This window comes from Tribolium castaneum, chromosome 8, assembly GCF_031307605.1.
Source record: "Tribolium castaneum strain GA2 chromosome 8, icTriCast1.1, whole genome shotgun sequence".
Taxonomy (NCBI): Eukaryota; Metazoa; Arthropoda; class Insecta; order Coleoptera; family Tenebrionidae; genus Tribolium; species Tribolium castaneum.
Genome location: NC_087401.1, coordinates 7707802 through 7733669, shown reverse-complemented (window position 1 = coordinate 7733669; position 25868 = coordinate 7707802). Strand labels below are relative to the sequence as shown.

Below are 25868 nucleotides of genomic sequence, written 5' to 3'. Positions count from 1 at the left end.
ATGCGCGCCGCCGCCACCCCTTCAACTCCCTCTTCAGTGCCGCGATCGCATCGCGGCCACAGCTCCCGTTCTGGTGCCGTTTTCGCTTGATAATATCATAAAAAAATCGCCAAAATCGTCTCGGACCCGTGCAAAATGTCCGCGAAAACCGGCCCCAGTGTCAGTCCGCCGCTGCGATAAAATCCAATATCGGTGTGTGGTCTTGTTCGGCGGCGATCGACCGCCCCCACGGGAAAATGGCGGCGGTGGTGGCGGTGTAAACGCAATGTGCAACTTTTGACATAGGGCAGTGATATTTCGGCGAAAAATGGCATCATGGTTTTGATTTTTCCAGAAATGCGTAAAAACTTGTGAGCGCTCGAGGAGTTTGAGACATGGGGGAGACGCGAGGCTCCATCTACTTTGCTCAGCTGAAGGCCATGCTGAAGCGGAATATTCTGCTGAAGAAGAGGGAAAAGAGGAAAACGACTGCGGTAGGTTTCAGCCGATTGGCGATATAATTGGATTAGGGATCGAGGATGGGGTTTCAGGATTAATTCTAAAAATATGTACCACATTTTGCAAAAATTCCTCGGTGGTTTCATTTTTTGGCCTTTTTGTAGCCTTGAACTTACAATTGACCTGTACTTCAGTTTTTTCTAAGTGCCTTTCTGTTGCATCCATCTCGTTATGTCATAGTTAAATTTAGACACCTTTATCAGGAAAAGTAAACGAATGTATTGATTGGAATGTAATTTTAGAGGGAACATTTTCTTTTATCAAATCAGCATATTATCAAATTGAAAACTGTATAATTTCATAAAAATGAGGCACGATTTTATTGATTTTACAAAATTCAACACTTTTCCTTCAAGGTCACAATATTAAAAAAATATATTTTCGAAATCAGCTAAAACTTCCTAAGAAACCACAAAAATAGGAAATGGCATTGCGGCCACCACAAAGTTGTCACTAGCAATTTGAACCAGACATTATTTTTCTATAACTTAATTAATATTCTACTTATGTCCTGCAATTCTAAAATTATGTTTATTTTTCACTTTAAAATCAACAAAATATAAAAAAATCTGTAACTATATCATGCAAATAATATTGCATTCGTTCACAGAATATTTAATTTTATAATTGCCAATTTTACGTGATAAGTAAATGAAAACTTAATTCGAATTAGTTTACCCTATAATTAATTTTTTATTTGTTTGAATTTTTCAGCAACATGGTAGTACACATAATAGTTTTTTATGTCTAAATACTGGAAAAAAAGTGGCAAAGTATAATCTGTTAAAACTTTTATAATTTAAATACAATTACTTGTGATTTTTAATTCTATAATTAATCTCTATATCTGCGTCTATTACAAACATTTGTTAAAATATGTTTTCGTCACACATTTAATATAAAATTCTCAGGCTATTTCTTAAAAAATATTATTTTTATTTTAACATTAAAGTGACCAATTAAAGAAAATAAAAAAAACAAGACATCTAATTAATAATAATTTAATTTAGCTTTTCTATATTATTATATTATCTACAGGCTGTTTTTTCTAAACCCCTCATTAGAAGTACTGGGAGTTCTAATAATGATAATTATCTCAAAATTTATGTACAACCATAATCTTTTAGGTCTTGCTCAATGAAAATATTTTCAAGATGGCAGCACTTCCGGTTATAACGGAAGTCGTTATCAACTTCCTTATTTTAAATGGAAAGCAATATTTTTTAATGCGTTTTTAAATTACTAGAGTTATTTTAAGGTAGTTTCATAAGCTTTTCTTATACTTAAATTTAGCCGGTTACGAAATATTTAGGGTTCTAAATTTTTTTTTGGATTTGCACCTTCTAGTTCAAAAGTTGATAACGCTGCCATTTATGAAAATTTGGAAATATTTTTAAGTTCATTTGAAAGAGGAAGTATAGATCTTTTCTTTGGTGTTTTCGAATTTCTAAAAAGGAATAACAAACTAAAAATTTAAACACCCATAACTAAATTTTTTCAAATAAAATGTCAAATGTTTTATTTTACTAATTGGTGGAGAATTTAATTCTGCATCGACCTGTATTAACATTTTTCTATAATTATGTTTAAGAGTTTTCAAGTTACAATAACTTTTTGTTGGGATTGAGAAATTCATTAGCGATAGTTTTAATCTCATACTTTGCCATGGAAGCGAATGAAAAAACATGAGAAATTAACCTTTTTTAATCATTCAATGAATTTATTTTGTTTTAAGGGGATGGATAACACAATTTTGAACAGAGTTTATCGTTTAAGTTTAATCAGAAATATTTTTATGACAAACTATGCAAAAATAGCTGTGGCTAGTATAAGAAATTTTCTACAATGACATAAAAACAACATAACTTGAAACTTATCACAGATAGGTATAGGGAATACTAATACAGATCGATGCAGAACAAAATTCTGCACCATCTAGTAAAATAAAAATTGGGACATCTTATTTGAAAAAATTAAGTTATGAGTTTCACTTTTGAACACACTGAAGAACAGATATAGGCCTTCTTTTTTAATTCTCTACATATGATTTCGATATCTCTAAAACTAAGGGAATTACAGATTTTTTAAGTGACAGGTGCAAATCCAAAAATTTTCTAAAAAACCCTAAATATCTCAAAAATGATTAAACTTAGGTATAGGGAAAGCTGATAAAAACTCCCATAAAATAACTCAACTAATCCAAAAACACAGTGAAAAACATAGCTTTCCATTTAAAATAATAAAGTTAATATCGGCTTTCAGTATAACCGAAAATGCTGCCATCATGAAAATATTTTCATTGGGCAGAACTTAACGGGTTATGACTGAGTACCAAAACTTTCGGATGAAGATCTTTATTAGAACTTTCAATACTTCTAATGTGGGTTTAGAGGAAACAGCTTGTATAATGTATGGCAGAGATACAATAATACCTACCAGTTTTAAATATTAAAGAGGGCACTAATTAGATAAAAAAATATATTCTAAACAAAAAAAAGAAATGAATGAAATGAAATAAATATCAACAAAACACTACTTCAATAAAAAAATCATTTAAAATTATAAAACTGGAGTGGTACCTTAGGTTAAAATAAGTAAAAGTACCGATAGATTTCTATGTTCACATTTTTTTTCTGATTTGCTCTAATTTTCAACTACTTTCTCTCTGTTTTCTGTTCTTCCTTTTCTATGTTATCTTTTATTTATTTATTTATTTCTAACTTCTCTGTTCTATGCTCTATTCTTTATTCGAAATCAGATAGATACTGCCAAGTACGTTTTTCTACCACAAGATCGAAAATATAATGAATTAAAGCAAGCCTTGAAAGAGAAGTGTACCTTTAGCCAATTTCTTTTCAAAACGTCATGTTGCAAAAGACAGTAGGAGAGATTAAAGATATGTCCAGAGACACTGTTTCTATGTTAACGAATAACCGTTTAAAAAATTCTTAGAGAAATTTCTTCCAAAGTTCTGCTAGGCATCATTCACTAATTGAATATTTCCATTCCCCATTTTTTTGGTCACTTGTTAAAATAGCATTATACAATATAGGCTTTTTGTTGGGTGATATAAACATCATAAACACAAAGGAATCAGTTTTCGAAAAATCCTAATCTGTCATTTTTCGACATGTGGCTAAAATTCCGCAGGCATGGCCTGCTCTAATTCACTTTATTTTCAATCTCATGTTACAATTGCCATCCAAAATAAATATTTGCGCTTCGAGTTAGCAACACAAAGTTGGCGTTACCCCCCCATTTTATACTGAAATTAAATATCCAGTGATTATTGTAACTAGCTATGACAACTAGTAACAACAAGTAAACAGAAAATAAATAATTTCTGATTTTAATAAATTATTACATGGTTTTGTGTTGAATATTATAGTATAGTCTTGATACTTGCGATTGAGAAAAAATCTTGTTTGTTTTGCGAGCGCAAATGTACATTGTTGATTTCGAGAAAATGTCGCATCAACATTCTCTCAATCGACAATGTACTACTTTGCGCTCTTAATACACAAAAAGCTTTTTTTCTATTCCTTATCTATTTTCAATTCTCAAGTGGAAAGAGGTTTCCAACGTCATCTACCATTGGTATTTTTTAACCTCTGTCTTTTACTTTCTGCCTTTTTACTTTCTTGTGCTTGGTTTGCGTATCCCTACTCTTTCTTCTTCTTCTTCTTCTTCTGCTTTTTCTTAGTTCAGTCTTCTTGTCCTCCATTCCTTATTCTTCCTTACACTCTTCTTCTTCTTTTTCTTAGTTCAGTCTTCTTGTCTTCCAGTCCTTTTTCTTCCTCAAACTGTACTTCTGTCTTCTTTATTTTTTTTTCCGAAGCATTTCCGAACAAAGATCTATATTTCTCTTTCAAAACTATAAAAACGTCAACGTCGCATTTTCTCTCAAAATAAACTGTTATTAATTATTCATGCAGTTTAAAACAAATAATAGCTAATGTAATTTATATCTACTTTCAATAAGAGATGTAACCATTAAAATTTTTATCAATCTTATGAAAAAAAATAATTCGATAAAAAGCGATGCTGGCGTTTTTATAGTTTTGAAACAGCTAATAGATACTTTTTTTTCTACAGGGTGAGTTAATAGTGAGTGACTTCTGACATGTCCTAAGATGCAACCAAAAATACTAATTGTACAACCCACTTGGACACTTTGTTTGATTTTTAAAAACATTAATTGAATCAACACTGATTTTTTATCTTTTAAATGGTAATCATCCATAATAAAAGTTTAGCAAATTTTCAAGACACTACCCAGAACAATGTAATCGTGGATTATTTTTTTTTAAACGATTACCGATTTGTTCAGCTGGAATCGGTTTTATTATATTATTATATTATATTAATATATTAATTTATTAATAAATTAATTATATTAATATATTCTATTATGTTATAGAAATTCAGAAATAACCCACTACTGACTCACCCTGTATTTTAATCTAAGAATCTGGGACCTGAAAAGTCATTTCCCAAAATCTTTCAACGTTTTTTACAGATATCTTGTACTGTTGATTGTTTAAAATGATATTTCTGTAACTAACGAATTGCTTTTAAGATATCTCCACTTGAATTTTTTAAGAATAAAAAGTAAAAAATAATTCAAACATGAAATACGATGTTTAGATTGAAAAATCAAGCTTTGTTTCATTTTTAGGAGGTCTTGTTGCCTTTGTACTCGCTTGGCGTCCTCATCGTGATGAAAGTAATGATTCCAAACCCAAATTTCCCCGCAATAGACACGCCACGAGGTGAAGTCCATCTCTTCTCCTATTTCCAAAAACTGAAAGAACACACCGTCGCCGTAGTTCCCAACACTAACGAAACACAAGTACGTTGTTTCACCACATCCACAAAAAATTTTATCACAAATTTTAGGACTTTTTAAAACGCGTCAACGACTTGTGGCACACCATCGACCACAACACGTCAGGTTTTCATCCAATCAAATGGCTACAGTTCCCAACCGAAGAGGATCTACTTACTGCATATTGGTCACAACCGGACAGTATACCAATCGCTGTGATTTTCGAAGAACCGAGGCCGATAACAGGACCTTTGAAGTATAAAATCAGGTCGAATCCGTCGGAGTTTGAAACTCCTTCGACCACGGTCTTGTACAGTTCGCCAGCTTCGTGTCGCGAATCGTCCGATTTTTGGTCAGGGGCCAATGTTCTGCCGATTGAGACCGGGAACAGCTGTCCGGTTAATCGGTATTATTACTCCGGGTTTGTGGCCCTGCAGGCGCTCTTGGACTATACGAAGATAAAGGTAATGACATTTTATATTTATATGTTCATTATGGTGGAGTAAGTATTTATGTAACAAACAAAATTCTATCTTGCTGTAAAACTATAAATTTATCTGAATTTTCTCTAGAAAGCCACTGCGAAAACAAAGAAACCATTGTCTTGATAATTTTTTCACAAATATTGAGAATCAAAGCAAATGATACTTTAATGACCGCCATAAATCTTTGTTTTACATTAAAACAAATTAAAGGAAAAAACAGTAACAAATTAAATTGGTTTACTCAAGAGCTTAAGGAAAAAGTAACAAATTTGATTTTTATGTATAACTTGTACAAAAAGTACAAAAACAACATTATTTTGAAAGCAATTTTTAACACAGATCTAATCTGAATAATGCTAAAAAATATACCAATGACCGTTTTATTTCCAAGTCATATAATACATGTAAAGGCAAATGGTCAATAATCAAAGGAAAACAGCAGGTTTCTAAATTTTAAGATACAAATATTGATGCTGACAGCTTCAATGGTTATTTTTCCGTTAGTAATTTGCAGGCAAATAATACAATTTTTTTAAATTTAAACCTTACTGAATAAACGATGTCAGATATGAACAACTTCAAGAGAAGTAACAGCATTCTGCTCAATAAAAATATTTTCAAGATGGCCGCATTTTCGGTTATACCGGATATCGCTATCAATTTTCTTATTTTAAATGGAAAGCTATGTTTTCACTGCGTTTTTTGATTAGATGAGTTATTTTAAGGGATTAGCTTTCTCTATACCCAAGTTTAACCGTTTTTAAGATATTTAGGATTTTTTGAAAATTTTGGGATTTGCACCTGTCACTTAAAAAATCGGTAACTCCCTTAGTTTTAGACATTTCGAAATCATATTTGGAGAATTAAAAGTTAAATGAAAATGAAGTTAATAAACCTAAAAATGTTAAGATTAAGTTTAGACAACTTCAAGTACCTATAACTTAATTTTTTCAAATGGGATGTCCTAATTTTTATTTTACTAGATGTAGGAGAATTTTGTTCTGCATCGATCTGTATTAGTATTTCCTACACCTATCTGTGATAATTTTCCAATTATGTTCGTTTTTTTGTCATTGTGAGAAATTTCTTACTAGCGACAGCAATTTTTGCAGTTTGTTATAAAAATATTTCTGATTAAACTTAAACGATAAACTCTTTTCAAAATTGTATTATCCATCCCGTGAAAACAAAATAAATTCATTGAATGCTGGTTTAAAAAACTCTAATTTTTCAAATTTTTTTAATCGTTTCCAGGGCAAAGTATGAGAATGGCTAAGAATTTCTCAATCCCAACAAAAAGTTATTTAACTTGAAAAGTATTAAACATAAGTATAGGGAATGGTAATACAGATCGATGCAGAATTAAATTCAGTTATGAGTTATGAGTTATGGAGTTTGGAGTTTGTTACTCGTTATTCTTTCTTAAAAATTTGAAAAGACCAATGGAATATAAATATATTTTTGAACTGGAAGGTGCAAATCCAAAAAACATTTAAAAACCATAAATATTTCGTAAACGGCTAAATTTAGGTATAGGGAAACCTTATGAAAACTACCTCTAGTAATTTAAAAACGCATTAAAAAATATTGCTTTTCATTTAAAATAAGGAAGTTGATAGCCACATCCAGTATAACCGGAAGTGCTGTCATCTTGAAAATATTTTTTTTGAGCAGGACCTAAAAGGTTATCGTAGTACACAAATTTTCAGATGAGTATCGTTATTAGAACTCTCAATACTTCTAATGTGGGGTTTAGACGGAACAGCCTGTATACAGGATGTAAGCGAATTAAGTACATTAATCTTAACGAGTGGTAGAACTCATAAAGACAAACACTTTTTTTGTGTACCATTTTTTCAAAATTGCATTTTTCTCCCCCTACAAATTGACGAACCTTTTATGAAATGCTCCAACAAAGAAAAGTTATAATAAATAATAATCGCAACCAACGGTAACCGATTTATACGGTAATCTTGTCGACTAGGTAACTTTTAAAATTTTAAAATTTTAAAATAATTTTAACTCAAAAACTAAAACGTTCTGAAAAAAAAAGTTATTAGGAAAAATTGTTGATTTTGACGAATTCTATTACCAGTTAAAATTAATGTACTTATTTCCTTTACAACCTGTATATGAGTTGTCTAGTTCCAAAACCGGCCATCTCCACAATTTTACGAAATGGTTTTTATTTCACACAAACATTGGTTACACACTTTTACATATTGTGTGTAAGAGGTTTGGACCAACACTGGCTAGAACATAGCTAAAACGCATGATATTTAGATTCAGAACCTTCGATTCGTTCCAAAAGCGACCATCTTCCTAGATGCGTTGCAAAGTCAACTATGACTATCTCTGTATAATAAATTTAGCCCAAGTTTTTGGAGTTTATTTTTGCAAGCCAGCGATATAGCTTGTGTTCTACCACGAGATCGAAGCCTTAAAAGCCTTAAAAGTGAAGTGAAATTTTAGCCACATTTTTTTCATGGAATATGTAGTTTCAGTTTTTTTTATTTATTTCACCAGCTATAAACGGTCAACAAAAAGACTTTTTGTTCCACAACCGCCTATTTCCAATCTAGTTTGCACCAAAATCAGTTTCATCCAAAGTCTGTTCGAAAACAGACCAACTGCAAACTTAAAAAAATTGCAGAGGCTTTAAATTCAAATCATTGTAATCAAAGTTTAGGTTGTCGAATTTTACTCTAGTAGAATTCTAGTTTTATTTCTGTGTAATTTAAAAATTATTTTTTCTACGGCATAAGTATTAAACGATGTTAATTTCGCTTGAAAAAATATGCTGGATGTAAATGGCCGGTTTTGGACAATTCAAATAAAATACTTCTCCTGAATGACTTATAACGCACAGCCTAAACGGCTAAGTACAGAAACCTGAAATTTTCACAGTAGATAGCTTTTATAACGTAGGCGTGTATTAAGAAAGGATTTTTGGAAAATCATTCCCGAAGGGGGTTAAATGAGGTGTTAAAATTTGAATAAAAAGCCGTCACTTTTAAAGTTGTATTCTTGAAAATTAATATTTGGGCTTTGATGAAGAAAGACTTGTTTCAGGATTTTTGGAAAATCAACTCTTAAAGGGGTTAAATGGAGAGTTGAATTTAGAGTTTAGAAAATCAATCATTTTAAAAGTTACATTGAACTTACATCCTTGAAAATTAGTAGTATTTGGGCTTTTGGTTAAAAATGAAAAAACCGTGTTTCAAGATTTTTGCAAAATCAACCCCTAATCAACCCCTAACGGCGTAATAAAATTTGTATACAATTCGTTAATTTTTGAATTTACATTAATTAAACTTGGAATTTGGGCTTTCAGAGAAAAGTGAAGAAACAAGTGTTTTATTTGGAAATACTAACTACAAGGGGGTTGAACAGGGGTTCGAATTTGTATAAAAATCAGTAATTTTTAACTTGTATCCATGCAATTGGTATATGAGCTTTCGGTTAAAGATGAAAAACGTGTGTTTAAGAACATTTGGAATTTCCACCCTCAAGAAGGTTGAATGTAAAAATCTGCATTTTCGAAGTTATAACCAAGAAAATTGGTATTTGGGCGTTTGTCTAAAAATAAAAAACGCGTGTTTCAGGTTTGTTGAAAACTCCACTCCATGGGGGTTAAACAGAGAAAGAAATTCTTTATTGTTGAAATTATTATACATATCAATTGATATCTAAAAAAAGGAAGAGGCTTATATTTCAGGAATTTTAGAAATTCCACATTCCACCCCAAGAGAGTTAAACACAAAACTTCTTCATTTTTGAAGTTATATCCACGAGAATTGGCATTTGGACTTACGGCTAAAAATAAAGAAAATGTGTTTCAGGCGTTTAGAAAATTACACAAGAAGGTTAAACAGGGAATGAGTTTGTTTGCAATTAAAAAAAAAAACAAAGTTTACTCTGGTTTGCATTGAATCACGGTTTTAAAGCTTACAATAAAATTATGTGTTTCTACTTTTTGTTATATGTACTAAGTTTTGCTTTGTTTTTCTATGTTTCAAAATGGTTGTAGACATGAGAGCGAAACCGTGGGCAACTGCTAGTTATGCATATGGCTCCATTCCCATTCTATTAGAAACCTCATAACATATATTTTAACTAAGCTCCTTAATTTGTGTTAAAGGCATTAGCAACTAATTTTACCTCTTATGTTTTAACGGAAATTTAAAAGATGGTTCATTTTATGTCGGTAGATCTGAATCAAAATTTCCTGCGATGAAAAATAAGGCAGACAATCCTTCGAAAGGAAGAACCCTCTCAATCACCAAAAACCTGACAGATATTTTCCAACATTTTCCACAAATCTTTCAGAAAATCAAAATATAGTTACTTTCTTGGCTTCCATTTGTCCGAAATTTTGTAATGACCTTTGCAAAAACTTAGACTTACGGTTAATTATTCTACCGATGTTGATTGCTTTCATCTATTGGTAAAAAATGTTGTAAACTAGTGTTATCATTATTATTCTATTCTAAATGCATAACCAAGTTTAGAATTTTTTGGGAAATATTTGCAATATATTTATTTGTAAGATCGATACGGACCGGGACTTCCACGTGCCCAAAATCAGTCTGGAGATGTTCCCAAAGCACGCCCACACCGGTGGTTGGATGGTCGCTTTCCGGCTAGTGATCCCCTTATACATGGTGATGGCCTTATCTCAGTTCATCACCTATTTACTCATCCTCATTGTGGGCGAGAAAGAAAACAAGATCAAAGAAGGGATGAAAATCATGGGTTTGAAAGACTCCGTCTTTTGGCTCTCCTGGTTCATTATTTACGGCATTTTCGTCCTCTTCTTATCCATCGTCTGTTGCGTCCTCCTCTTCACCCTCCAAGTGTTCCAAAACACCAATTTCCTCCTTATCTTCCTTCTAGTCCTTTTATACACACTTTCAATCATCATGTTCGGATTCATGATCACGCCATTCTTCGATAAATCGAGGGTAAGTCCTAATTATGCAGAACCACTTGTTTTACTCATTTCCACAGACTGCCGGCATCCTCGGAAACTTTGCTGTGAATATCATGAGTTTGTTTTACTTCATCCAAGTTTTTATCGACAGTTCGAGTTCAGTCGCGTTTTGGGTCGTTTCGTTGATAAGTTCGTCCGGATTCGCGTTGGCTATGGATAAGGTAACGCTATATTTTTTTTCGCACAAACTTTTTCATCCAGGTTTAGGCTTTAGTCATGGAATTGAAGGGTGAAGGAGTCAATTTTGACAATCTCTGGTCAGGACCTGGCATGCCATTCGGTGGTAGTTTAATCATGATGGCTTTGGACATTGTCCTTTATGGACTCCTGGCCTACTACCTCGACTGTGTGATACCCAGCGAACATGGTATAAGACGTTCGCCCTTCTTCTGCTTCAAACCCTTCTTCTGGTTTAATAAGAAACCGGTTCAAAGGGTAAGTCGGAATTGGGCCGAATTGGTTGTAACCCTATTTTTAGATACCACTGGCCAATGGTGGGTCAGCTGGGTCCTTAACCACCGCCGAGGATGGCCATAACGACGTAGAGCCGGTTTCGAGAGAAATGAAAGGTCGCGAAGCCATCCGAATAGTGGATATGTTCAAAACGTTCCATGTAAGTCCAACCGGACCATAGTCACTTGTTACCGCGTTTTTGCAGCATTGCCGGAAGCCCGAAATTAAGGCAATCAACGGAATCAACTTGACGATCTACGAAGGCCAAATCACGGCCATTTTGGGGCACAATGGTGCCGGCAAAACCACACTTTTTAACATATTGACAGGTCTGACAGCACCGACTTCGGGAACGGCTTACATTTTCGGGTACGATGTTAGAGACCCTAACGACATGGACGAGATCAGGAGAATGACAGGGGTTTGCCCCCAACATGATATACTGTTCGATAACTTAACCCCAAAAGAGCATTTGGAGTTTTTCGCCGCGGTTAAAGTAAGTCCATTAGGACTTACCACTTGTACTGAAACTGTGACTCTAGGGTATTCCACCGAATCTGCGCGAGTTTGAAGTGATGAAAACGTTGCGTGATATTGACCTGACGGACAAAGCCAACGCGTCAGCCAAACATTTAAGTGGCGGCCAAAAACGCAAACTCTCGATTGGCATTGCAGTGATCGGGGACCCAAAGGTAAGCCCAAATTTTTTGGACTTCGGGAACTTAATTGGACTTCCAGATTATAATTTTGGACGAGCCCACGGCCGGAGTGGACCCGTACTCGCGCCGCCATATGTGGTCAGTGCTCCAGAACCGTCGCCATGGCAAAGTGATCCTCCTTACTACCCATTTTATGGACGAAGCCGATATTTTGGGTAAGTCCATTTGGCGTAAAGTCTAGTTTTGATTAATTGTGCGGTACAGCCGATAGGAAAGCTGTGGTGTCCAAAGGCAACATCCGGTGCTGTGGCAGCTCTCTCTTCCTTAAAAACAAGTTCGGGATCGGTTATCACCTGACCTTGGTCCTTGACGGGATTTGTCGGGAACATGCCATCACCCGATTGGTCACTTCACATGTCCCCAAAGCCGAAAAAGCACGTCGTCATGGTCGCGAACTGAGTTTCATTTTGCCACATAATGCTGTTGATAATTTCGCATCGTTATTTTCGGCAATTGAACAAGAAATTAACAACAAGTCGAGTAAACTGGGTAAGGGAGAGGTGAATGATTGCAAAGTTCCCGCTCGGCATTGACGAGGTTTTAGGGATTTCGAGCTATGGCGTGTCGATGACGACGCTCGAGGAGGTGTTCCTGCACTTGGAGCGTGACGAAGAAACTGAGGGAACGATGGATAACTTGAGCAAGAAGATGGTGAGGAATCGGGCGCTGAGTCGCAGTTTGAGCCTCCAGAGCAAAAGTACAAGTTACCAATCATTACAAAACGAAGGGAACAATGCGACAAATCAGGATGGTAAAGGTGGCGGAGACACGGCACAGATCGGCGGCTTGGAAATCATCAGTGAAACCAAATCGCCAATCACCGGAATTGGGCTTGAAAAAATCGAATGCCACCCCAACGTTTTCCAAACCTTGATTTCCCTCCTGCGTTTGCGCATCCTTCGCATGATCCGAGACATCCAGAAACTCTATTTCATGGTGCTCCTGCCACTAGGACTCGCTGCTCTCGTTCTCTACTTCAACAGCATGCAAACCATTGAAGTTAAACTCACACCATTGGCCCTCAACGGCTCGACATACGCCGATAAAACGACTTTTGCGATACATAACGCCTCAGGAGTGGTTTTGGACGACTTCTACGACCAGTTATTGGAAGTAGGGGTCCAGAGGATTGATCCATACGATGGCAATTTCTCGCTCCTTCTGGACGTTGCTCCGCACATGGCTGCGTTAAATGTGAACGTTTTCACAAATGATTTGAGTATTACTGTGATTTACAACGATACGGCCCAACACAGTTTGCCCATTATTTTGAATTTGATCAGTAATGGGTTGTATAGACTTATGAGTCCAGAGCGGGTGATTAGAGGACAGTGGGAACCTATTGAAGTGTTGACGTTACCGTTTCAACAAACGGCACAACCTGAAGAGTTCGATATTGGGATTTTTTCAGCGTCTACCTTCATTGGGATGATTTTTGTCCTGGTGCCAGTCAGTTTGGCCATCGATATGGTCTACGATCGTGAGGTGAGGATAATTTAACTTTAAATTGGATACTCTTGGCATTAACTTTTATATGAGTTGTCATGGTAACCGGTTAGTCAATTCCACCACAACGGTTTTTATGAAAGTGAACCGAAAGTATATATTTTCTGAATTGGAGACTTAATAAATGGAGCATGGTAATACTCGGTGTCTAAATGCCTGTCATTAATTCTATTAAGCGGCATTTGTTATTTTACATGGTAAATTCACAGACGACTAGATAAGAATCTTTTAAAAACACATTGTACTTTAATATACTATAAATTAATTTTTGACAAAAAATTTAAAAGTTGTCTCTTATAAGCTTTTGAAATTTTATTCGAGAGCAATGTATTGACTGCCTGCACCCTTGAGAAAATATGCCAATTTTTGAAATCTAGTAAAAATAAATGTCTATTGAAACAAAAGCAACTCCTATTGCGGTTAATTACAAACGAATTGTTCGGATAGCATTTCATCATAGTTTTCACTGGCTGAAATTTTTTAGAGAAGTTACCACTTCACGTATTTATTTAATAAAATTATAACAATCACAACTAGTCATAATCTTATCAATTACAATTATTATAACTTTTTTTAAGCATTTTTAAGTGATTATTACAGTTACAGGTTCTGTGTTACAATAATTTTGCAATTACAAATTATTTATTATTTGGAAAATATGGCAGACAACAGGCAGACAACAAAGCAAGTAAAATAAAAGTGGAATTGGAATATTATACAATAAATTGTAAAAATGTATAGCAGACGAGGAATTTATGAAAACAACATATACAGGGTCGCTAAAAATTTTCGATTTTCTTTTGAAAATACAAGGCTAATTTGATTGTTTTAAACGACACGAAGGGTCAAATTTAATGGTTTTTAAAAGAGCATTTCATTCTGAATTCATTGACGTAACATAACACCCACCTTTATTTTTATTAAAATGTACTAGCTGTTTCAGAACTATAAAAACGCCAACGTCGCATTTTACTAAGTTATTTTCTTAAATAAGATTGATAAAAATGTAAAATAGTTATTAATCTCTCACTGAAACTAAAAAAATTACTTTACCTATTATTTTCTTAAAGTGCGTGAATAATTTATAACAGATAATTTTGAGAGAAAATGCGACGTTGTCGTTTTTATAGTTTTGAAACAGTTAATAAAAAAAATAAAAATTCAAGACTTTGTTAGCGATCTGTCACTTGTGTATTAGTCAAAAATTAAACTTATGTGCAATAATCGGTTTAACAATGGTAGATTTAAGTGTAACTGAACGAAAAAAATTCTCATGTTGGTTGGTCATGGCAAGAGAAAGCCAAGAGATCAGTGGAAATCATTTTGAATCTTTTGTAGCACATCAAATCATGTATTTCGTGTTTAAAAACATTTTTATTATTTTTTTTTCATTTAAAAGAGTTAATTTAATAATTATTATTATCCTTTACTTATTTTTTGAACAATGTTTAAGCGGCAAGGGGCTAACGATTGATAAAAACAACATTTACAAGGTTAACAAAATTGTATTAGTTCCAATGTTTTTTTAAGTTGCGATTAAAATTAGGTTATGCATGTGTTACACCACAGAACACAGAACACAGAAAGAAATACACTTCTTAAAAATATTAAATTTGACCCATCTTGCCATTTAAAAAATCAAGTTAGCCTTGCATCCTAAGAACAAAGAGAGGATAAACACCTGAAACGATAGAATTTATATACTCTTAAGCATATATAAAATTTCAATTAGTTTTTATGAAGTTTTTTTTAATATTTAACTGTATCCATACATTTTAGCGACCTTGTACTGGGTATTTCACATAATTTTACAAGGCCTGCGTCTGTAAAATGCCATACATCCGAGTATTTCTATACGAACTCGATCACAAATTTTGTAAAATTAGATAGTCTTCTCTAGTTTGTTCACCTCTTCAAAAAATTACAATGTTTTTGGATAGTAGTGACTAAGATAGAAACATTAGAATCATATTCATTTCGTGTATTAATAAAGCACATGATAACTGTTCTAAAAAATAGCAATTTATCACTATTAACGAAACGGTGATTAGTTTCCAAAAATTAAATAATTAAATGCGATTTTTTTTGTATCTAGTGTTTGGTGACTTTTGTATATTCGGGTGCCGACAATAGGCGTAAGCCTCGTAAAGTGATGTAAAACACCCTGAATTTGTAAAATGAACATGCAGATTATGTACACAATGAATCTGATTGTCCTACAGAACCTTAGATTGTCCTAAAATTAATGAATGTCAAATTCATAATGAGGTATTTTATCATTAAAAAAACTAATAAATCAATGAACTGAATGAATCAAATTCAAAATCAGTTTTTTAGCTTTTTTTGATAAGTTTTCTGTTTTTTCTATCTTGTAATTTTCATTTTTATATGAATTATCAGGATTTATGTAAATCTGTAAACTTGTGGCATTGACTTTGAATTTTATTGGATTGCCGTTAAAAGCGTGTTGTTTTTCCAGATCAAGGCGAAAAACCAGCTGCGCGTCAACGGACTCTCCTTCTGTATGTACTTCGTGACGTATTTTGTGGTCCTTGGTGGCCTCATGATCCTGATTTGTGCCGCCCTTGTCCTAATTATCCTTCTGTTTAACATTCCGGCGTTCAAAGGCTGGCCTGCCTTGGTCACTCTCGGAACCCTAACTCTCTTATATTGCCCTTCGTCCATCCTTTTCAGTACTTGTGTCAGTTATATCTTCGATAAGACGGATTCGGCTCAGTCAATTTTGCCAAACATTGCGACTTTCGTCGGCTGTATCCCTTTTTTCCTCGTCACAGCTTTGGATATGTTGAATATTGGGGGAAAGGCGGCCTTTGTGTTACATATTTTATTTTCGCTACTCAACGCCATGTACATACCGTATGCCATTATCTACTACATACAGAGGGTCTACATAATGTGTAAACTCAACTCGACTTGCAACACTTTAACGTTGACGGACTACATGACCAGTGAGATTATTGTAATGCTGGTGGGGATCATCGTAAATATTCCTTTCTGGTTCTTCGTGTTGATGATAATTGATATTAAGAAAAGTGGCGGACGTATCAGTGATGCCTTCAAGTTTTTCGTAAGTTTGGTTCAAATCGTACAACCCTGATGGTAACTGTGCCAATTGCAGAAACGTAACACCGACGAAAACACCGAAGACATCAACGAACTCAGCGACATCGGCGAGAACGAAGACCAAGACGTGAAGGCGGAACGTCAAAAAGTGAAAAACCTGATGGACTGTCATGTGGTGAACCCACCCGTTGTCATGGTCCAAAACCTCCACAAGGAGTACACGAAAAGCGAAATCAAGTGCGAGTGTTGTTGCAAGCATGACGATGAACCCGACACAACCAAAATCGCAATTCGAAGTCTTTCGTTGGCTGTGGACGCTGGTGAAGTTTTCGGTCTTTTGGGACACAATGGTGCTGGGAAAACCACCACCATGAAAATAATCACAGCGGAAGAGGCCCCAACAAGGGGGCGCGTACAAATCGGGGGCGAAAATATCACCTCGAATATGAACAACGCGTTTCAGTTGTTGGGTTATTGTCCACAACATGACGCCTTGTGGAAGAATATCACAGTGCGAGAGCATCTAGAGTGCTATGCGGCGATTCGAGGTAAGTGACAAAATCATATAAACCAGGGTTGAGATATTATTTTTTATTGCCAATAAGATCTTACGAATGCAAAATAAATCGTGCTAAAAAAGACCGAGAAAACTATTTGACGATTAGTTAGTTCAGCAACTATGTAATAAATAGAGACCGGATTTTTAGGTGTCAGAAAAAGTTGTACAAAAACAGGAAATTAGGTGTTAAATTCTGGTAATTTAAGAGTTCCTATTAGAGGAGAAATAAAAACAAAATTTCTATTGCAATAAATCCATTACAAAAACAAACAAATCACGCGAACTATGTTTTGTCAAAAACTTAAATTTACTATGTACACATTATTGCATCAAAAAGCTATAAATTGTTTTTCTGTAAGAATTCATCTCAACCTAGAAAATTAACTCACTGTATGGAAATACATACTAGTGCTAAAATTAAGTACCTCTGCATCAATATTTTAAAAAGTTAAATTTGCTTCTCAAAGATTATTAAATTGTCTACTTTAAAAATATAACTCATGTTTCAAATGTTCAAGGTAATAACTAAAAAAAAATAAAGATTTTTTAGCAAATTTGGTACATTTTTGAATTTTATGAGGAAATCTTGCGAAATTTTGAGTTTGATCTCAAACTAATTGCGAGAATCAATCTTTACCAAAAACAAATCGAACCACAATTTATCCACGATTTTTGAACTCAAGTGTAATAGAAAATTCGAAATTTTCTTAGAAAACAGCGAAATTCGTAATGGTTTAGCCGACATTTACAAAATAATCAAACAAGAATTTTTTACTCAGCTTTAATCGGCCATATGATTGCTCTTTTTACAGTTGAAAGTGCTGATATCCAGTGACAAACACTTCAATTGTGTTGCAATTTTTTGGGCACTAGATAAACAAGTAAATTACCCACTTCAGGAACACATAAAATACTAGCAAACAGGTTTTAGGGCTGGTCTTTCTAATCGAACGAGATTCCGCCTTAGGTGCGAATAAATTCTGCTTAATTTTTGAAACAATATGACTTTTTTTACGAAAAACACTTTTTTAAATTTTTTACACAAAAACTAAGAATCCTAGAAAAGTAACATTTTCACACAACTAATTAAAACTTACACTGTCGATTTGGAAAAATTAATAATTACAAATATAATAGTTAAAACAAATAATTTTTTAAAATCAAATTTATCATTTGGGGTACACTGCAATTTTGACACTTCTATGTTTTATTACAAAATCAAGGCTGATACAAAAATTTTATAAGGTACAAAATTTGTTTAAAATTAAAAAGTAATTTAATATACAGACTGATCCAGAAATATTGGGTCTGTTGGCAACACTGAACTTAAATTTTTAAGGATACCAATGGAGTACGCTTCCAGTTAACAACAATTTAACATTCTTGTGGGGTTGTACCAACGTCAACCAACGTTGTTAAGAAAAATCGAATTCGGTTGCAATTTTGCAAATTACAAATACTTTCAAATCTGTTGCCAACAGACTCAGTATTTCTGTATCAGTCTGTAGAATTCAAAAATACAAAGTTCAAAAACTGATAAAGGAACTTTAACGCTGAGAAACTATAAGAACTGATGGAATTCGGATTATTTTTTCGTTTTTTAATGTTTATTGACTGTTTTGGTTTCTAAAATTAATTTTTGAACTCACTACCGACAAAATGACATTTTGTTCAAATAATACGCTCATACACAAAAAATGTCTTCTCGCACGTGGTTCGTAAATAACTATAAACATGTACTTAAAGGTATGATAAAATTGATAAATCATTTAAAGCGAGAAAATCTCTGTAATATTTTGTGTTGAATGTATTTTTTGGCAATCTTCTGACTTGATACTCATTGAAAACGTCTATAATACACTCAAAAGAAGAGTTCTATGGATAAATGTTCCACAAAAGAACATCAGGAATTATTCCCAACCTTAAATGCAGCGCTGCAAAAAACCGTTCAAAAAGGGCTACGGTGCTGTTAAGCTGTAGTAACCAGTATGGGAGGTATTATTTTATTTTTGTTTCGTTTTAAGTGTAAAAACGTCACACTAAATCAAGTTATAAACAACAGTTTTTATTTTTGTTTTTTTTTAATTGTAACAATGACAAACAAAGTAATTTTTATGGAGTCTTTCAAATTTACGTTCAAAAATAAGAAAATTTGAATAAAACAAAAATTTTAAATAAATTTTTCACTTTCAAAAGTGCAATTTTTGCCAACCGTCACAAAAATCCCTAAATCGACTAAAATAACAATTTTTGTTTAAAAACGATAAATTACAAAAAAATAGTATAAAAACTTGTTTCATAAGACCTTGAAGCAGACATTTTTTCGGAAAACTCGCGGCTAACGCCACTCGTTTTTGAAATTAAATTATGAAACTTGTTTTTTAATATATACTGTTAAAACCAGGACGCAATCCTTGGTCAATGTTACAGTTTAGAGGTTTTTGGCTTCGCCACATAAGTACCTATCATTTACAGCCCTAGTAACATACACTACTATTTTCAAGGCGTTCCCTCGGGCGATATTCCGCAAATCGTCGATTTGTACCTCACTGGGCTCCAAATCCACGAACATGCCGATAAGCAGGCGCAGCAATGTTCTGGGGGCACCCGCCGCAAGCTCTCCTTCGCCATGGCAATGGTGGGGAATCCGAAAGTTGTGCTTTTGGACGAGCCGAGCACTGGAATGGACCCACGGAGCAAACGCTTTTTGTGGGACACCATCTTGGCCAGTTTCCAGGGTTCACGAGGCGCCATCTTGACCACGCACTCCATGGAAGAAGCCGATGCTCTATGTTCAAGAGTTGGAATTATGGTTAAGGGGGAATTGAGGTGTTTGGGATCCACTCAACACTTGAAGAACCTTTATGGGGCGGGCTATACGCTTGAAATGAAGTTGAGGGGTGGGGATAGAACGCCAACTTCGACTTCTTGTGACCGCCCCAATGAACTCCGGGAGTTTGTAACCGGATTGTTTCATGATGCGACACTGCAGGAGAGTTTTGCGGACAGACTCGTCTTCAGTGTTCCACAACAAAGTGTTCCTTCTTTAGCTAACTGTTTCATGCAACTTGAGAAAGGTGGGACAGGCGATACGCTCCCCTAGGTCCGATTAATTTTTTTGTTTTGTTTTAGTTAAAACGGAGCTGGACATTGAGGAGTACAGCTTCAGCCAAACGACGTTGGAGCAAGTGTTTTTGAAATTCGCGCAATACGATGAAGTCAACGGTGAATAAAGCCGTATTGTATCATGTGATTTAGATAAGTTGAAATATCTCATTTGAAAGAATCAAAATTGATTATTTTTTAACTCACTAAAATGTTGAGTAGTTTAAATGTGTTGACTTAAGTTGAAATTGTACAGTTTTAAACTTATAACGTAATTAAACAGAATGTATAGTTTGTGTATGCATGACTGTTGTATGAAAATTGAATTTAATTCGGTTGTCTTGTTGGCCTAAACTTTTTTTCCATTTTTTTTAACTTGATGATAATAGTGCCTATCGTATGTTATGTAAATAGTCGCTTGCACAGACTTGTCGCTTGCAGTTTGTTTCATTAGTGAAAATTTTTAAATAAAGTGTTCAGTTATTATGGCAACGGTTACGATCTGTTTGCCCATTTGGACGACAATTTTTACTTTCTCCGCAATAATGCAAATGTATCAATTAAATTGGAATAAAATTTTATTGCGAAATCGCTTTTTCCCACCCTCCCCTATGCGATCCAAGTGACAAGAACCGACGCACTTATTTTAATTTATATCGTACAAAAAATATCTCTACAGATTTGGAAAAAGTCACGTCTAGAACTGGTCATCAACAGAAAATTAAGTGATAGAACGGTGCATTTCTAAAAACAACACTGGCAGAATCCGACAAATCTATTAACTGTTGCAAAACTATGTAAACGCCAACGTCGCATTTCCTTTCAAAATTAGCTGTTATAAATTACTGATGCAATTCAACTGATGTAATTTAAGTATTGAATTTTAAGTATTGAATCCGTTCTTTTTTGGTCTGCTGATCTGAGACTTGGGTGCCAAACGCAAAATACTGCACAGATCGAAAAAAAAACACCATTCATGCACATCATTCTAAATATGGGGCAAACCAATAATTTAATTTCTTTAATTTTTTTGATAGTTGATATTTTTCCTTTGACGTTAGGCTTGAGTTTCGTAGACATTTTAATTTCTTTAATTTAATTTCTAAGCTTACTTGATAGAAGGACTTTTTAATCACTTTGTATGAACTCATGTTTTATTGAAAACACGTTTAAATTTAAAATTCAAAATAAATTAAGAGAAATAATAAAAAAATATTAGTTTAATTTAAAACTCGTTTTGTTTCAACAAAAAAATTTTTGAATAACACTTAAAGTCTCGGTTGTCTATGCAATTCGCTGACGCTCTTTGCATACCCGCCAGCTCTCGAACTTTAAAGTTGTGTAATAATAACTATTTATGACTACTAACACTTTTAAAACGACTTGTACCATCTGAAAATATTCATTTCCAGCTCAAATAAAGATTAAAAAAGCGATGAAGTAGCAATGTTGGGTATAAGTTTAATTTGCAAATAGTAATAACACTAAGTAATAACCCTAACATGAGCTCATTTGGTATCTGGTTACAAGTAGCGATAACAATTTTCCACACATAAGTACATTATATTTTTATTTAGAAAATTTTATTTCTAACAAATTAAGTAATAATCAAACATGGTCTTGGGCCTCCTTAGTGCTTACGCTGGATCCAGCTTTTTTAAACCATTTATTTGAAGAACACAATTTTCTTTGTACATTTTACCAAAATTAAATTAACAATAGGTTTTGAAAATACGTGTGTTCAAAATCGTTTTATTTACTTGGATAATGTATTGCTAATATTTGCTGATTGGGAACTTGTAATACAATATATGTAACAAACCTTTCAGAAAACTCAAGTCATGTCTAAAAAATCACAGGGTGGTAAAGCATTCTACCTAAACTATTCGTAAAACCACATAGCCCAGTCAAATTAGACAAAAATAAGATGATCGGTGGAAAAAATTTCTAGAGTGTAGGAAATTTTTTAAATACTTTCTTTAGATTTGAAGATGACATTTTTTGTTTTTTTTATAATTCGGAAACTATTACTCCTATAATTTTTTATCTTCTTACTAAAATTAAGGTTATAAAATTTCCTATAACCTGCATTTTTCTTGTAGAACTAACCATAAGCGATTTATAAGAGTGGAAAGAAATAGGGTAAAGTGCACAGTTATTGGACAGTTAAGCAAATATTTCAACTGGAAAAATCATTACCGCCTTCAGAATAAAGATATATAGATGATTGCGCGATTCCAAACGAAAGATTGAAATGTATAGAAAATGCTAATTATTATACAATGTTATAAACGTTACAAAATGTTATTTTATTTTTTTAGCATTTTTATTTATTGAGTGCAAAAATTATAGTTATTAGACACATCGAACAGTTAGTTATTGGACATCGGAACTACAGTTAATGGACAGGGATTGATGACCAAAATAGACGTAAAATCAAAATAATTATTTCCTGTTCAATTTTGAACAAAGTTTCAAATCATCTCGATTACGATCAACACAGTCATCTTGCTCATCATCAAATTTTTCCTCATCGTTTTCGGGTTATTTATCTTTGTTTTCTCTTCTTCTTCGTTAGTTTTGTGACTTTCTGCTTCTATTTCTTGTCATCGGTGTATGTTGACTCAACCAGATAACATTCACTATTGTCATCCGGCCGGGGTCGCGCCAATCCGGGTACCAGGGGTACCCCGTACCCGAGCGGCAGGTCAAGGGTGCGGCACAAAGATTTTATGTAAAAATTTGATAATTACCAAAATACATCAACTATGGGTTCAAATTTTTTTTGCAACATTTGTGGAGAGCTGATAAAATTTTTAGGGGCGGCGGAATTGATCCATACAATAAAAAAATTAGATTTTAGTTTAAATAAAAGTTAAAACACATTTTCCTATGGTCTAGACTGTGAGCAATGAGGCGCCTCTTTTCAGTGGCGTAGTGAGACATTCACGGGCCTGGGTTCACAGATAGCCGAGGGCCCCTTTTTGTCCTTTAGGATTATATGCAGAAATAAAATGCATAGGTATATAAACTAATATTATTAACTAACCAAGAACAGAAAATAATAACTATATTATATATAATACTACAGAACAGAAAGTAATAACTTTATTATAATACTACAGAACAGAAAGTAATAACTGAATTATAATACTACATTTTCTTTCTCGCTTTAGCATTGGCTAAAGTGTTTATAAGGCTGGATAGATCTAAATCTTGCGCAGTTTTATTTAGAAATGATAGCCAAGTCAGACAATCTCTGTTGGCTCATGGGTCATGGTATTCCTCAAAAAATTTTTAATGAGTTTTAACTTGGAAAACGATCGCTCACCAGTAGCGACTGTTACAGGAATTGTTAGGAATAGTAGGCAAGCTGTAATAATTTTTGAGAAACTACTGCTGGATGAACAATTGTCTAATAAAATAAAGGTAAGTAAATCGACAACAGAATTAATGTTTGCGAGTTCATTACGAAAGCAATTACGGAAATTTAAAAGCTGAATTGACAAAGAATCAGAAATATCATTTGGATATATCAAATGCAACTTTTTGCCTAAGTTAAATAATTCCTCGTCATTAGTATTCAGTAAGACTTTGGTGTTTAAAATTTCAAATGTGTTATGAACATAATGAAGGCCAGTCAATCTGGTCTCTAATTGTGAGATTATTATATCAATAGTTTTATTAAAAACATTTATTTTAAAATTATCTTCGCGTGTTTCAACTTGGTAGAGATTTCTAACTTCGTCAAAAAAAAATTTGGACGAGAAGTTACTTCGTTTCGCTGAAAACGTTGCAGCAACCCCCCATTTTTGAGCTAAATTAGTTGCCTCATTTTTCATTTCTAAAAACTTATTACGAAGTTGCTTAACCTCACTGGATGCATTGGTGAATAGTTTAAAAGCTTCTCCAATATTTTGTTGTTTATTTTGAAGTAATTTTGATACGACGTCGGTACACTGTAAAATCTTTGTTTCCAAGATAATTAAAAAAATGGTTTCATAATTTCCCAAAGTTTTTTTAATTGCTTTTGCATCATCGATTTCATTTTTTGACTTAGAAATTAAGATTATTTTGGTTAAAACTTTTAAAATATCTACATATTTATACCGTAAAGCACTCAATGCGTCATGCCTAGAAAACCATCTTGTAGGTACCAATTTTTTTCAATTTAATGTCTTTGGTATTTTTGTCGGGATATAAATAATGCCAGCGTATGATGCTATGGCCAAAAAAAACATATACTTTTCAACAAAGTCAAAAAAATTTCGAATTTGTTCTACTCCTTTGACGGAATCATTTAAAATTAAGTTTAAATTATGTGCAACGCAGTGAATGTATGGCGTATAACCAATTTTTTCCGAAATTTTTGCTTCGACCTCATTGCATACACCGCTCATATTTGCGGCTCCGTCATATCCTTGGGCTCGTAATTTATTTAACGGAAGATTTAAATTATTAATGGTGGAAATTATTTTATCACTTAAAGTAGCAGCATTTTGATTTTCTACTGGTACAAATCCTAGAAAGGATTCATTCACTTTAATATCTGTCAAAATATTATATAACGAATATAACGAATAATTAAACTCATTTGATCTGTTTTTGAAATATCCTGGGTGGTGTCAATTATAATTGAATAAAATGGACTTGCATTAATTCGCTCAAGTATGTTTTCTTTAACTGCATTTGATAATAATTGTATTACTTCGTTCTGAATTTGGAGACTAAGGTATGTAACTGATTTTTTCGTTTTAGTTTCTAGAAGATGTTTTAACACGGGATCATATTTAGATAATAATTTTATAGTCGCCAAAAACATTCCTGGATTTGTAGACTCAATTTTTTCATCGTGTCCTCGAAACGGCATATTGCATGAAGCCAGTAAAAAAGCAGCAGAAATAACACGCTTTAAAATCTTTCCCCAAAATGAGATCTCCTGGCAAATTACTTCTTCATTTATATAATCGATAGTTTTATTTAAACGCCATTTGTCATATATTGCACAACATTGACTATGTTCTAACGTTTCTTCATGTTTTTTTATAGTTCGATTTAAATGTATCCAGTCATCAAACACTAAACTGAGTTTATTTTGTTGTTTAGAAAATAGCCAACATGGTTGACAGTAACATTTGTTAAGAATTTTAGAGTAACATAACCACGTTCGGCTACTTTTAAATCCCGTTGCTGAAGTTTTTGTGTAATAAAAATCGGAAAAACTTCTATTGCTTGCATCATTTGGGAATGGACCAGAAGGTCTGCAAGGTCCATTGGATATTATAAAACGTTTTTCAGAATCAGTCAACACTGCCTGAAAATGACCCCTGTCGGTAACATTAACAATAGTAATGTCTTCTTTTTCAAGATCTAGTAAAATTCGAATCAAAAGTTAAATACCAAATTTAATAATAACTTACAAAAATTCAAATTAGTCTCATTTGAAGAATTTGCGCTTGACTCAGTGTCCAAGTCATCGACTTTTAAAGCTATTTTAAAATTAAAAATTATTAGCCCTAGTTTTAATAAATAAATCGGAAAATAAACTTACGGAGGTCATATTCAATAAGTGAAGTTGATGCAGCAGACCCGCTACCCTCACTTTCCGACTTTGATGTTGATGGTTGTGGTTCATTAA

General features: G+C 33.6%; 1 protein-coding gene across 1 annotated transcript; it reads left to right on the top strand.

The window, feature by feature from the left end:
- LOC661331 (cholesterol transporter ABCA5) lies at positions 1 to 20819 on the top strand. The gene is made up of 16 exons (XM_008196834.3): positions 1 to 473; positions 5177 to 5350; positions 5398 to 5790; positions 10362 to 10775; positions 10822 to 10965; positions 11012 to 11239; positions 11283 to 11417; positions 11463 to 11753; positions 11800 to 11949; positions 11996 to 12131; positions 12181 to 12465; positions 12521 to 13461; positions 15962 to 16570; positions 16622 to 17114; positions 19630 to 20202; positions 20258 to 20819. The coding sequence occupies exons 1-16, from the start codon at positions 375 to 377 to the stop codon at positions 20356 to 20358; spliced, it is 5166 nt and encodes a 1721-aa protein (XP_008195056.1). The 5' UTR covers positions 1 to 374; the 3' UTR covers positions 20359 to 20819.
- The last annotated feature ends 5049 nt before the right edge of the window (positions 20820 to 25868 follow it).

Excerpts from the sequence above, each read along its gene's own strand:
- LOC661331 (XM_008196834.3), top strand. The coding sequence starts at position 375 with ATGGGGGAGACGCGAGGCTCCATCTACTTTGCTCAGCTGAAGGCCATG. Across the intron at positions 5,351-5,397 it reads CCAACACTAACGAAACACAA|GACTTTTTAAAACGCGTCAA; the intron begins GTACGTTGTTTC and ends CACAAATTTTAG. Across the intron at positions 13,462-15,961 it reads ATATGGTCTACGATCGTGAG|ATCAAGGCGAAAAACCAGCT; the intron begins GTGAGGATAATT and ends TTGTTTTTCCAG.